This window comes from Genypterus blacodes, unplaced genomic scaffold (genome assembly GCF_046128005.1).
Source record: "Genypterus blacodes isolate CSIRO-AG114 ecotype Tasmania unplaced genomic scaffold, CSIRO-AGI_Gbla_v1 ptg000131l_1, whole genome shotgun sequence".
Taxonomy (NCBI): domain Eukaryota; kingdom Metazoa; phylum Chordata; class Actinopteri; order Ophidiiformes; family Ophidiidae; genus Genypterus; species Genypterus blacodes.
This window is the reverse complement of record NW_027466933.1, coordinates 1,222,984-1,237,798: the sequence shown is the minus strand read 5'-3', so window position 1 is coordinate 1,237,798 and position 14,815 is coordinate 1,222,984. Positions and strand designations below refer to the sequence as shown.

General features: G+C 49.3%; 1 protein-coding gene across 1 annotated transcript; it reads left to right on the top strand.

The window, feature by feature from the left end:
* The first annotated feature begins 2,142 nt into the window (after positions 1-2,142).
* Positions 2,143-13,348, top strand: rimkla (ribosomal modification protein rimK-like family member A). The gene is made up of 5 exons (XM_076163322.1): positions 2,143-2,927; positions 8,790-9,020; positions 10,682-10,768; positions 12,366-12,569; positions 12,696-13,348. Exons 1-5 carry the CDS (start codon positions 2,765-2,767, stop codon positions 13,220-13,222), a joined length of 1,212 nt encoding a protein of 403 aa, XP_076019437.1. The 5' UTR covers positions 2,143-2,764; the 3' UTR covers positions 13,223-13,348.
* Positions 13,349-14,815: the final 1,467 nt, after the last annotated feature.

Genomic DNA, 14,815 nt, shown 5'->3' with positions numbered 1-14,815 from the left:
CTGATTCTTGGATGCCTTAGAACTCCTCCACAGACGATGTGATGTTGTTATCAGATTCCAGTCCATTAATTTCTTCATAACATCTCAGAGCAGACTCATCGCTCATTAGATTTACGTGTGGAAAGAGATGAGGGCAGGATAATGGATGGCATAAGCCAAGACTAAACCTATAAACATCCAGACATATTAGATGTCAAGTGAAATTAGTTTGAGTCCTCATACAGCTCAGCTCAGAATCATCCCAATATGAAGCCGCAGAAAAGTTTAACCAGACAATTCACACAACAGGAATGAGGCAAATATCAAACCTGTGTTGTGACGGTTGGTAGGAGGACTACATGGAAACAAGCAGATATCTTGTTTGACAGCAAAGGGAGCAATCATCCTTCATCCAGTCTACTGTGGTCTTCTACCCTTGTGAGTGGGTTTAACTGTAAGCCCACTGCAATCACTGGTTCCTGTCATCTGTTCACAAAGTACACAAACCTCTTCTCAAAATTCTTGCAGTACATTATGTCAGACTTGGAACAGATTCTGTGTTAGTATGTGAGCTTTGTCAACATATGGAGAGACAACTCAGTGCTGCTCTCATGTGGATGGTGAGGGTGCATGCACTGGCAAAAATGAATAATCGTTACAGGATTTGAGAATGAAGGAATTTAATTTAATTTATTTTTTATTTTTTTTACAGTGGGCATTGCCCATACTTGGGCATTAAGAAATAGATCGTGTGAAAAGGCCATGACTCTACATAAGAGCCCAGGACTGTGTGGAATACTGCTGTCAATGATAAAACAAAAGATATAAAAGCAGATGATGAGTAAACATTAAACAAAGGGGTAATAAGTTATATAGTGAAGATTAAGATGGAAAAAAACTAATATGAAAATGTAATAATGCAAACTCACAAACTAACTCCTGCAGTCTGTAAAGCTACCACCAGGGGGCTCCCTAGACTAACACAACACTATTGGAATTAAAATCAAACCATAGTTCGTCATACCTTACAGTGTTTATGTTAACTTGTGTTTTTGTTTCTAAACCTATGGAAAGTGTACATATGTGTTCACTTTTGTCCAATCTAACGCCACATAAGGCGTCAACATCACTTTTTAAAAAGTCGTTTTGAGACTCGTTTCACAAATTAATAGCTCACATGACACGGATTGCATATGCATGAGGTCAGTAAATTACGACTTCACCCACATTTAATGTTCATACATCTGTAGTGCTTAAATTAGTGCCGGGGTGACAAAGACGATCAACTCTGATTAGACAGAGAGCAAATGTACTGCTTCGCTCGGTTTGACCCACTTGGCTTTCCGTAGATGTAGTCAATCCATCTGAAAACGTGGTGATTAATTAGAGAATAAAATAACAAATAAACTCATTATATGGCTTCGTGATAGAACTGGGTCACGGTTCATGACATACCCAAACACATAACTCAACATAAAGAATGCATTTAGCTAAAACAAAAAGGGCGGTGGGCGTGTAAATGGGTCATTCATACTAATGGGCTTACAGAACAAACACTGATCACACAACTGCAATGCGAATTTCTTTGGAAGTCTTCTGGTATCTATGTTATTGTTTAAGGTAACAATGAAACCCAAAAGACAATACGATAAAAAGAAAAGAAAAATTGTTTGTGCGTTTCTTCTGCGCTCCATCCGTTTCCTGCCACTTCGGCATGGAGACAGTGTCGTCGGTGTTCGCCATACCTCCTTGCACCGCCCGGTCTGGTCTGAACCGGTTCGGGAAGTGCACGCGGTCTCGTGTGCAGATCCCACGCACTAATTCACGCTAGTCCGCGCGCCCCCACCAGGCTCGCCCCCAGCTTCCTTTCAAGCCTTCTCATTGGCTGCCATCGCTCCGGCCCGCCTACCCCTCCCGCGTGCAGCGTACGCAAACGTGTGCGTTATTTTCTCTACCCCACCCAAGAAGCGACAAGAAGGCGGGCAGTCGGGGGGTGTGTAACCAATAGGAAAGTGAAAGAAGGGACGTAGGGTGCGCGCGGGGTTTAGCCAAGACGCGATTGGTCGACGCCCCTGCAAATCCGTTGTTGTGATTGGAAGGCCTGTTGATCGCACACGAACGCGGAGACGTGGAGTTGTAAATGAAGCGCGTGAGCGGCGAGCTCCAAATAACGGCGTGCATTTTTCAGCACCAGTACGAAGTGGATAGCAGCAAAGCGGAGCCGTCGAGGTTTGTTCCATTGTGTCAAACCAGCCTGTAGTTTGCAGTTTGCAGCCAGTGTTGCGTTTGCGCGAAAAACTTTGTTCCGTGGCGGATAGAGAGGAGGTACGTGAAGGCGGCGCAGGTTGAGCTTTGTTTGCCCCAGTGGGCGATTCATGCCGAGCTGCTGCGTCTCGGCTGACAGAGAAGTTTTTGCGGGTAAACCCCCCCTCTCCTCCGTTAGCCGCCACACTTCGCCACGGTCTGGGTTGAACAAACTGCGCGCCCGGAGGACTAAATGGCTGCAAACGAAGGGAAGCAACGGTGATCGCGAAACTTGTTCATCCTAGCTGGTTCGGTCTGAGCCGTGGTCCCGTTTCCCAGCCCGCTCCTGCCCGCCGCTAGCCCGCTCTCCATTGTGTTGAGCATCACTGAGCTTTTTTCTGCCCGACCCCCGGATCCCGCGCCGCCGCCACGCACCTGCCACCCCCCCTCGGCTACTGCAGCGTATTGACTCCGATTTTTTTTTTACCTCCACAATTTCCCATTTTCTCACTCGACCCCAACACACTCATCCGTATCCACAATGTGTTCCCGGCTTTGGTTCGTCAGCGACCGGCGTATCAGCCAGGAGTACCCGCAAGTCCAGATCCTCCGGGCACTGAAGCAGCGCTGCGCCGAGGAGGAGGTGGAATTCCGCTCCCTGCTCATGGATCAGATCGTGCTCACCATCAGCGAGGGACAATTGGGTGAGTGGCGTTCACTGTCGATATCGCGATAGAAGCTCTAAGTCACGGATGTAGAGCAGCTCGGGTTGTTTAAACTTTAATAACGCCGTCCTACGCTTTGTCCGAGCTCCAGTTAGTGGCTAACGGGTATTGTTTGGGGGCTTGTGTGTGTGTGTGTGTGTGGAGGGGGCTAGCCTGGTCAGCATGCTAGCAAAGGGAGGTGCGCGTAACTACCGCCGTGACCGCCTAACCTACTTTCCAGCTGGACTTCCTCCAGACAAGAGCAGGGAGGAGGTTCGGCTCAGACCCGGGAAACACGCTGCAAACCCGGCAGTGGCCGAGGAAAACGACATATAATCCGGATCCCAGTGATGAGGACGGATCCATGCCGGTGTAGATGCACTTCCGTTTACGTCTCCCTGAGCTCCAAGCTGAGGGAACAGATGTATGACTTTACTTCATGTGTTAAACTGGAAACAGGTCTAAACTGAATCCTTTCATATCCAAACAGAGCAGACACCTGGAGACATGATGCTCACTAGAACAGCAGGCATCTGAGCTTTAGTCTGTACTGATCATACATTTGTTGTCTAGATGTCTAAAGGTTCTCAGTCATCCAGGTCACCAAGGAAACGGTGACCACCTGGTATCCGAGGGAAGTGGATGTTAGGCAACTGGACCAGCGAGTAAAGACCTGAAAGGTCCAGTACTACTAGTAGTACTAGTCTAGTGGACTAGTAGACCTAAGATGGACTTCCCTTGGGTGTAAATGTAGATGTAAAGTCTAGATCTATTTTGTGTGACATCACTGACAAGATAAGTAAATCAATAACACAACAATGTCAACATAGTGGCCATGTGACCAGGCGACACACAGTTAGACTGTAGTGAAGGAGCTCATGCTGACAGAGACAATTTGACAAATCTCCTTCACTCGATCGTTGTCATGTTCTGTTTATGTAACATTGTTATCTTCAGGTTGTCATGAAAGGACCATATCTCATGTGTTCCAGTCAGCAGGCCGTGATCGGCTGTTGTAACTCTCTTTGCTGAACAGAGTCACTTGGAATTTGCCAGGGATGTGTGAAGCGGGGGCCATGTCACCAAACGAGAGGTGTATAGGTCTCAATTAACACGTAGATGGCGCAGGCTGGCACAGGGCGAATAGTTGGGAGAAGAGGTGGGTCGAGTGTGAGAGTGTTGCAGCCTCGCCAAAATAAAGCTCACGTTCATGCCTAACACGCCGCTTACACCACAACTACTGTACGGCTCAACTGTGGCAAAGCTCCATGGTGTCAACACGGAGCTTTAAAAGCCAACAGTGGAGTGTCACAGCCGACAGCATGGCAGATTAGACGTGTGGTGTGTTCTACATGCCACGGGAGCACAGATTTGGGACTATTTTTGACGTGTTCCAGCTGACTGATTTGGCTTCATAGACAGACGAGCTGCTCAATGATATCATAGAAATTGTTGTTATTCTAACGTGACAAGATAATCCATTTTAAGGAAGAAGGTTAATGTTATATGGTGTTCAAATAAACAGATCCTAGGAGAAGCCAGGAGCGAGCGAGCATTAGCAGCATAAGCAGCTAGATGAGGAGACCCTGGTCTAGACTTACAGTATACCAACACGGAAAACTGGATCAGGGCAATTAGCACGGCCTGTAATCCACAGTGGGCCAAAATCTACAAATGGATCCAATCTCTTAATTTGGCAGCACAGATTGAGAACCAGTAGACAACTTGAGTTGTACCTCTCTGGTTCTTTACATGCACGTTGGCCTTCATACTCATCCTGTACGAAGACTTGAATTACGCACACTTCATTTTCACGCACATCAAAAACTCAAACACGATTCGACATCTCGGTAACATTGCGTTGATGATGAACAACCTGAATGTAGTGATGATTTATTGCCTCTGGTAGACTCCTGCTAACGGGTGAAGGCAAGTCTTGGTTCCAAAATTACAGCACAGGATTTGTAAAGCCTGTGAGGAGTTTACAGCTGTGTGAAGATGATGAAGACGTTCAAACATGGATCCAGTCTCCGTTTGCGGTATAACACTGGAGACGGGTTCATTGTTTATTAATTAGATACACTAAACACCTGCTTTCCCTTCTTTTCAAACAACTGAAATGCTCATAAACCACAAAAACATACAACAGAAGCGCAGGTCAGAATGCCGACATAACGTTCAAACTCATAATGGTTTGTTATTTCAAGAATTTAGCATTTCTCATGCTACTGTATGTATTTGTCTATGCTGAAGTTAATGGGTTCACTTTGAACCCAGGAGGAGATTATAATATGCAGACACACACACACATCCATGTTACAGGAGGAGCAAAGACGAGCCCTTACATGAGAAAGCGCCAAACCCAACTCAGTCATCTGCTGGCATTTCACATCCCATGATTGGTGCTGGAGACGCTGGGGCCGATGACAGGATATGAACCCAGGTCTCATTTCCCTGTGATCCTTGTGCATGACCGTGGGCACGCGTTTAAGCCAAACACGGTAAATGCAACACCTCCATGTCATGCTAAGACAGAGTCCCAGCTTAATTCAAGAGCGCGGTCTGGCAACCCAAGAGCAGAATGTATTTATTCACCAACCCCTCACACTCAAAATGCCTCTGCTTGCTCCTGCTTTGACCAATGAAATGATCTCTGCCGACGGTCAACAGGGTCACCAAACCCAACGCTCGTGCTACACGGCTACTCTCAGGCCTTTATATGGCTAATACAGTAACAATACGGAAACTGGTCTATACTAAAGCTGTGTCATTTAACCTACGGACACCATTCAAACAATGTTCTTTTGTCTTTTCTAATTACATTTCTAATTGTTTACCATTGATTATGTGTCTGTGTATAAGCAGTAACGCCCACATGGGGTGGAGCTATTTCATTAGTAAGGACAGAGCAGCACACTGATATCATGTAGCATATCTGCTGGTCTCAGAGCTGAAAGTGGATACGTACAGTTTTAAAGTTGGTAAAAAGCAAAGCAGTCCAAATGGAAATTGCAGTTTAGTTTTTAAAGGTAAAGTGGAAAATGTATCGGTCTGATCTAATCTATCGCTGCTTTTAGTGTCTGCTTTCAATGTGACTGTCAAACCAAAGAGACGCTCCACTCTTGGGCAGCCAATTGTAGCAAAAGTATAAGGAATTCAAATAAAAAGAATACAAACAAGACACAAACTGGCCCAGACGTTCTACATGATACCCAAACTTAATGAGTTCTTTCCTGGATCGTTTCCAACCTTCACACAAGTTTCATGAAAAGCAGGTGGTACACGTGTGAGTAATCCTGCTGACAGACAGACGGACTTGGACTACATACCTACAGTCTCAGAATAACATCCTGTTCTCTCAGCCAACAGGGTCTCATTCGCTTTGGTACATTTGTACTTGAAGAGATTAAGCTTAACAGGTTTACTCTCCTTTTTCTTCCCACTGGACCGGGAACAAACCTATGAAACCTCCATGAAACACACATGATTCAGAGGACAAGCATGTACTGTCACACATGTTACACCCTCTGTCTCTTCACATTGTCTAACTCTGAAGACTCGATTCTACCATAGTAGGAAATGAAACTCCATAATCTTCTTCACGTTAAAGCTACAGATGAAGATCAGCACGAGCCCAGGTTTGGCCTTTGAATAACCCGGTCATGATAAATGGCCGGACTTTCCTCACCATGAAAACCGATTTGGGGCCGTTCATGGTAAGGGGACGACATATTTGAAATGTCGGTGCCAGGAAATCGTCTCACTCGCAGATAGCAAAGTAGCTGAAGGACAGTCAGTCCCACTGTACTGTGGAGGCTCTGATTACATCATATCATAATCACTATCAAAGGCAAGGATTCCATTTGTTAAAAACTCAAAATGAGCAGTGAACTCTGAGGTCAGTTACTTAGCTCACAGTTGTTCCTGGACTTCATAGGCTGCATTCAAACACAACCAGCATAGATACTCATCTAACACAGACATGGTGTGTGTGTGTGTGTGTGTGTGCGTCCTTTGTGTTGTGACGTTGCAACGATGGAAGACAAATCTGATCAATAGCGCCATCAAACAAGCCACAGCCGCACAACATCCACCGCATGTATCCATGTTCTTTTGTGTGTAACGGTCAGGAGTGTCACATGATGGACGGCGGAGTGTAAACCAACACTTGCACAAATGAATAGGTCTGATTCATCTGCTCTCTGTTTGGTTCCCCTGGAGATGGGGGACGAGCACTGTGAACACTGGACACTGTCTGTCAAAAGCCATGAGACCCCCCCATCGTCCCCTGACACTTCCCACTGTAACGCCAGTCACAGTGCTCCCAGTGCCTGCACAATCAGAGCTGTGTGTGAAAGTGCTGAATGTGGGCAGAGACAGTGTAGCCTCCTGCTTCTATACTGAGACAGTGAGGAGGAGGAGGAGGAGCAGCGAAGGGGAGGGGTAAGCAGGCTTTTCATGGCTTCACACCCTCCTGATTTCACGCGTCTCTAATTCCCCCTCTGCTGCCACTCTTCCTCTCCCTTTTTTTTTCTTTCTCCGAGGCTGCGGGACGTCCCTGACCTTTCCCTTCTGCCGCCGTCCTCGTTACCTGTTTGCGCGCGGAATGAAATAAGTCGCCTCCGGCCTGTCGCCGCGGCGCTCGTCGAGCTCTCGTGACCCCCGATGATCTCCTCTGCTGGTGGTGTCATTGTGTGAGCGTAAAATGGCTGAGATTCAAGTCACGCTGGAGGTGGAGTGCTTAGTGATAGATATTTACCTTCCCCGCCTCCCCGTATGTACCGTGCTGCTATAAGCATACACACACACACACATACACACCCAGGCACGCGTGCGCACACACCCTCCTGCGCCGGTTCCATCATCGCCCAATCTGTCGCTCCTGATGAGCTGTTGGGCTGCAAAGCCTGCACAGAAATCTCACAGACTGTCTCTGTTTCCTCTTCTCGTCCAAGGTGACAGTGTAACACCAGCCACCAATAAAAAGCCGCCAAATCTTTGGCAGTGAATGGCTGCCGAGGGTGCCATCTGTATTTGGCACATAACTAGCCAGTATTCCAATTCGTCAAAGCCTTATTGTGTTCTGCACATTCTAGTTGTCTGGCGAATACGGGGAATGATTTCCTAGAGAGTGTTTTCCCAGATCCTGCAGCTTGTAGGACAAGATGTCAGTCCAATCGCCTCCATTTGCCATCTTCATGAGTTACTTTGCTTTGTCTCCCCTGTTTGACATTATTGCTGTTCCTGGTGTTGTGCTGGGACGCTGAATGAGCCTTTCAGATGTCTTCAGTCGGCCTATACATTATGCACACAGAGACCAAGCGAGCCAGACTTCACTGCCTGCGTCTGGAAGATCATCAGTCAAATCCTTTGTTGCCTCTGTACAGTTTATGGTCAGGAACTAATAATGTTCTTCTCCCTGTTGTGTGCTCACGAGTTGATTAAATTCCAGTCACGCTCCGTGCTGTGTCAGGCGTCCCCGTACCCCACTGCCCTACATCCAGACGCTCGCATGTAGCGTGTCGTCTTATCAGCCAGGATATCTCTCTCTCTCTCTCTCGCTCAGTCAGCCAGGCAGACAGTAATGGCCAAGCGTGAACGCGAGTACAAAGACGCAGAGTCTGAATAATGGCTGCAGCAGGCTTGACGCCGTCAGTGATGCCGTCGCTCGGCCCTGTAACCCGGCCAACTCCTAGTCGGAGCTGCCTGGCGACGGCTGAAGCGGTGCAGGCGAACGCAAGGCCCCCAAAAGAGCAGCAAGCCTTCCAGATTATGCAAATGTGATGAAGTAAACGAATACGGACCTGACAAGAATGTACAGATGCTAACGTGTCTGTCTGCGTCTCTCTCCCCTCCCTCCAGGTCTGCGGGTGGAGCAGGAGATGGTGACGTCTTACCCACAGGTGGTGGTGGTGCGGGTGCCCACGCCCTGGGTGCAGTCGGACAGCGACATCACCGTGCTGCGCCACCTGGAGAAGATGGGCTGCCGGCTCCTCAACCGGCCCCAGGCCATCCTCAACTGTGTCAACAAGTTCTGGACCTTCCAGGAGCTGGCGGGCCACGGCGTCCCTCTGCCCGACACCTTCTCCTACGGTAAGATCACGGCTTGACCTTTACCGGTGAAGGAGACGATGTGTGACTGTCAACTAGCTCGTGTTTCAATATCAATTATTGGTATTTGTAGTAGTATTTGTCTCTGTTACAGAAGTAAACAGACTCATGCATTCAGGGTAAACAACGTGGAATGGAAACAGTCCTGAGATTAACCAATGACAGCACTCGTATGAAAATGATGTCACGCAGTCTAACTATCGGAATGTGTGTGTTGTGGCTTGGCGTTTCAGTTAAAACAAAGTGATTTGACTGATGTGCTGCGTTACATCACAGGCTCTAATCCCACATGTGGCTGTGACGCAGATTAACAAACCATCTGTCAGACAATCGCGTCTTCTTCCAGAGAGCCGAGCCCCATTTCATTCCTCCCTCCGCAAAATCCTCCTAGCTGCAACACAGACGCTTATCATAGTTGACGAATGATCTCATGGATGCAGGATGTGTGTGTGTGTGTGTGTGTGTGTGTGGTGTTGGGGTTCATCTTTCAGAGCCAAAGCCGGACTGATGTTGATTATTTTTATCGAATGATTTTAAAGGAAAAAGCACAGCAGGACATCCATCGTAGGTTTTTTGTCAACATTCCAGTGCAGTGCAGTGGCCAGAGCAGCAACATAAGGATACACACGGAGGGAGAGAGAGAGAGAGGCGGAGAGACAGAGAGAGAGAGAGAGAGAGGGAGGGGGGGCGGGAGAGAGAGGCAGGGAGGGTGTTTGCCCTACATTCCATCAGTCTCTGCACAGTAGGCCATGCATGCAGAGCGGCGGGAGTGCTTATGTAACACACCCCCTCGCCCTCCCCCCACCTCACCGTTTGTCCCCCTGATGATTCCCAGTATAAAGGATAGGACCCCCCCCCCCCCTCTGTCCCCCCCTCCCTCCCCCCACCCCTCCCACTCTCCACTCCCCACCCCCCGCCCGGCCTCGTCAGCTCGTGACGTGACCCCGCTCTAACATGGTGTCCTCCTCCTCCTCCTCCTACCCACTTCCTCCACTCCCACTGAAAACACATGTGAGTGAGGTGGGTGTGTGTATGTGTGTGTATGTGTGTGCGCACGTGCATGCGCGCATTTGGGGAAGGAACAAAAAAGAAACATGTGTCGGGTTCTTCACATCTGCACACTGAACTGAGAGGCTGAAGACCGGACAAGCAGAAAGAGAGAGATGGAAAGAGTGAGAGAGAGAGGGGTGGGGGGGGGGGGGGGGGGCACAGAGGGAGAGAGAGAGACACAGAGGGAGAGGGGGAGAGAGAGAGACAAACAGAGAGAGAGACCAAGCCGTTCCTTTGTGATTGTGCTTGCATTTATCCAAAAATTTCTCAGTGGAAACATGTCTGTTGCTTTAAGGTGCAGTCGTGTCACATGCTCAGCTGGTTCTAATTAATGTGTGTGTGTGTGTGAGACTGTAGAGCAGCGACCTCATGATTTAAGCATAGACACAGTAAATGTAAGCCTCAACTACAAGAAACCACAAAGAACATTTCCACATTTCTTCCTCTGTGTTTTTTTGTGTTAACATGTTGTTCTGTTACACCACCTGTGTTTAGTCTCAACCAAAACCGTGTGTGTGTGTGTGTGTGTGTGTGTGTGTGTGTGTGCGTGTGTGTGCGTGTGTGTGCGTGTGTGTGCGGTGTGCATTTTCCAGGAGGGCACGACAACTTCCGTAAGATCATCGACGAGGCGGAACCGCTGGGCTACCCCGTCGTGGTGAAGAACGCACGCGGCCACCGAGGTGAGCAGCCACGTTCCGGTTTCCTAGCACGCCTCAGAACAGAACGCCGCACGTCCACGTTCCCAACAGCTCCATCCACCTGTGTATGAAATTCATGAGCAGAGTGTTAACTGATTAGGACGGTGGTGCTGCGGCGGCAGACGTGAAGCAGAAGCTCCGCCCCGCCTCTGCGTGGCGCTCTGGCGCTCCGGATCGGCTTCAACTTCCTGCGGTCACAGGGAGCCAGCGTGGGAAGTCTGAGCCTCACCGTCACCGCCGCGTTTCCTTTCCTATTCTTTGTTATCGCCGCTCGACTGACTGGGCCATTGTGTGAGGCGGTAACAATGGCTGTCCGGGCCGCCATCACAGGGCATTGTTAGGGAAAGCAGCCGTTGGTCAGTCGCTCACTTGACCCTGTGTGTGGAGTTCAGCCTGGTCGCGTTGTTTTCCTGCCTCCTGCGGTTCACCGTTGACATTGGCCCGGTCCAGCTCTGCTTTCCTTATCTCGCCGCTGCACACGCTGTCAGCTGCACACACTCACACACACTAACTGACTAACACAAACACACACATGAGAACACATTTGCTTTAACACCGTTCATACCTCTGACTCCTGAATACTGAGACTTTTCAAACACACACACACACACACACACACAGATTGACTAAATAAAGATCCCAGCCTCGTGTTTGAGTGTGGACGAGGGAAGCCGGAGCTTTTGGAAATGTGCTGACGCATCACATCGGGACAAATTACACTTCAGCACAGTTGCGGGCGCGGGGCTGCAGCTGCGCAACCGATTCTGTGTGCGTGTCTGTGTGTGTGTGTGTACTACATTTATGTGTCCAGTGCAGCAGCATGGAGAGCCGGAGCCAAAGCGTTTATTTGATCTCCAACAGGGTGATCACACACACACACAAATCATTTCTACATTGGAGCAGTTTCCAGTTTCCAGTTCAGCTGACCTGCACGTGTTTGGACCGTGGGAGGCCCCTGGGCTTTCACCAGCATGAGCGAGTGAAGTACCTTCACACGAGATCCTGATCTGATGTTTGGAACACAATTTAATACGATAGCTGCAGTAGTTGTGCATGTTTTGTTCCAAACCCCATTTTTAGTAGCACAGGCAGAGATCACTCATGTCCCCGTGCCTCCATGCCTGTCTCCTCTTTGATATGTGAAGTGTTGCATCATCCCTGCCACTGCTCATCTTCACATCAGCGTGATGATGCTAAATGGGAGCGTCTTGTCATGCTACCAGCTGGTGTACACACACACACACACATGGACACACGGACACGTACGCAGCACTCACATGCTTCTCCCGGCTGGAACAGAGACAATCAGCCCGACAGTGTTAATTAAAAACAGGCGTCTTTCTTGCCTGCGTGCGAAGCCGTCCGCTGGCCCCTAGCAGAAGTGTCCGAGCCGCTATGTGAGGGAGGGGAGCTGACACCCGCCGCCACATTTGTCTCTGAGGGAGACGTGGTCAGCAGAACAGCGAGGTGTCAGCAGGAGAAGAAGAAGAAGTTATCTCATCTGTGTGGAGAATATGCCAAAGTCAATGTTCCTCATTTCCACTGTCAGACATCTGGTATCTGTCCATCCCTCCCTCAGGTAAGGCCGTGTTCCTGGCACGGGACAAGCACCACCTGACAGACCTGTGCCACCTGATCCGCCATGACACCCCCTACCTGTTTCAGCAGTATGTTAAGGAGTCGCACGGCCGTGACGTGCGGGTGGTTCTGGTGGGCGGCCGCGTTATCGGCTCCATGCTGCGCTGCTCTACCGACGGAAGGATGCAGAGCAACTGTTCCCTGGGTAGGTAGAGGAGAGAACAAACCCCGCCCCCTTTATATTTATGTTTACATGCCTGTTCTTGATGCATAATACCTTTGAATACTCTCTCTCTCTCTCTCTCTCTCTCTCTCTCTCTCTCTCCCTCAGGTGGCGTAGGGATGATGTGCCCGCTAAGCGAGCAGGGGAAGCAGCTGGCCACCGAGGTGTCGAACATCCTGGGCATGGACGTGTGCGGCATCGACCTCCTGCAGCTCAACAACGGCTCGTTTGTGGTGTGCGAGGCCAACGCCAACGTGGGCTTCATCGCCTTCGACCAGGCGTGCGGCATGGACGTGGCCGGCATCGTGGCCGACTACGCCCTGTCGTTGCTCCCCAGCCGCCTCACGCGCAAGATGTCCCTGCTGTCTGTGGTGTCCAGCACCAGCGAGACCAGCAGCGAGCCCGAGGTCTGCCCCGTGCCCCCCGGCGACGGCGGCGGCGGCTCGCTGCCCGAGGCCGTCTGCAACATGAGCGTGGGCTCCACCTCCAGCGAGAGCGACCCGGAGCTGGCCGAGCCCGCCGAGCCCTCCCAGTCCTCGCCCCGCCAGGCCTCGGCCTCCGCCCTGCCCGACCTGCCCGACCCCGCCTATTTCAACGCCCTCCTTGCCAACGAGATCAAGCTATTGACTGAGTGAGATTTGCGAAGCTTCATGCGCACACACACAAACACAAACACGACAAATGCATATCAGACACACACACACACAAACACACACAGACAGATCATACACACTTCCTGCACGCATGGCAACAGACATTCCTTTGAAAACACACACAAACCCCCAAAAAGTACAAAAAGGCTACGATGTTGACGTGTGAAACAAACGCAGAACAAACAACCCGACACAAACAGACGCACACATCACAGACATCTGAGGCTGCTCCCCCGACCCGCCCAGCCAGACCGCACTTACACTGATGCATGCTGGGATTTCAGCATATCTTAAGTTTCTAGCTTTGGCTTTTGATGCTGGCCGAACAAAAACGGCGGTATTTGAAGCTTAACCTCTCGTGTTTTTAAAGACTTTTCCTGCTGAGACTGCAGTCGGGTCGGTTTGGTGGATCGGAGGTGAAATGAATTTTTATTCTCCGCATCGATGTAGCAGCGACGTCGTCCAATCCTGCGGCGACACGAGATGACAGGAGACACACACACTCCAACAGGCATGAATTTAAATGGGGGAGTGTTTTATATCTGGAGCAGGTTATTGGACGGTAAATGATTTGCGAGTATTGTTACTCCCGGTCGCACCAGAATATCGTAAACTAGCCCGTCTGAGGTCACAGGAGCTACAAACACGTCGGCGTTCCTCTCAAAGCTTCACGAATAAGTCGCCGCTGTCATTTAAAACTCATTCAATATTTAGCACTTTATAATAGACCGATGCATTTTTTAACATTTCTTTTCTTACGTCAGATGACAAATGTATGAAGGAGCAGGAAGCTTTGGCCCGGTTTACCTCAGCACAGACGACTTCTCACTGCCGTAAGATGGAGCCAACGCCGCGTGCGATCACATATCAGCCTGGATTCACGCGCTGTTCTAAAAATTCTCCCTCACACATCACATCAGCCGTTCCTATCCCTTCACGTCGACACAGACGGACGCGTATCTGGCTTTGTGTTTGTTTTACGCTTTTAGGTGTTAGCTTAGTTTGATTGCTCTCTGGGTTTCCAGCCGATCGGACTGGAAAGGCTGAAGTCAACTGCCGGGACGAAGCCGCCGCGTGACGTCGAAACGCTCAAACTGACATTTGGTGCTAACATATCTGGATTCGGTGAGATATGGTTTGCAGGCGTTTTGTTTTTAGTCGCTTATAGTCGGCAAACTGCGTCGGCTTGTTGTACAAATACGAAAAAATAGGAAGTTATATTTTTGCAGTCTGTTTGAATAGAATGTTGCTTTTTCTTTCCAGTAAAGGAAAAAAAAAAGGTTTTCCAGGGATTTCTTACTGCCTAAGGCTTTTATTTGTCTTTGTTTACCTCCTGTACGCCTTCTTAACTAAACCGACACACAGGTTTGAACTCTGCCCTTCACCAAATATCATTTGTTTCTCCAAAGCACAAATGTTAAAGTCTTGAAGTTGCTCCACCACATCGGGGATTTTAGGCTCTGAACTCTTTCTTATTACTAATTATGACAGCTGAACGCAATTCAGGGGAGCAGCCTGGATCCCCCCCCCCCCATATACACACACACACACCCCTAAAGACACAACATATCCATC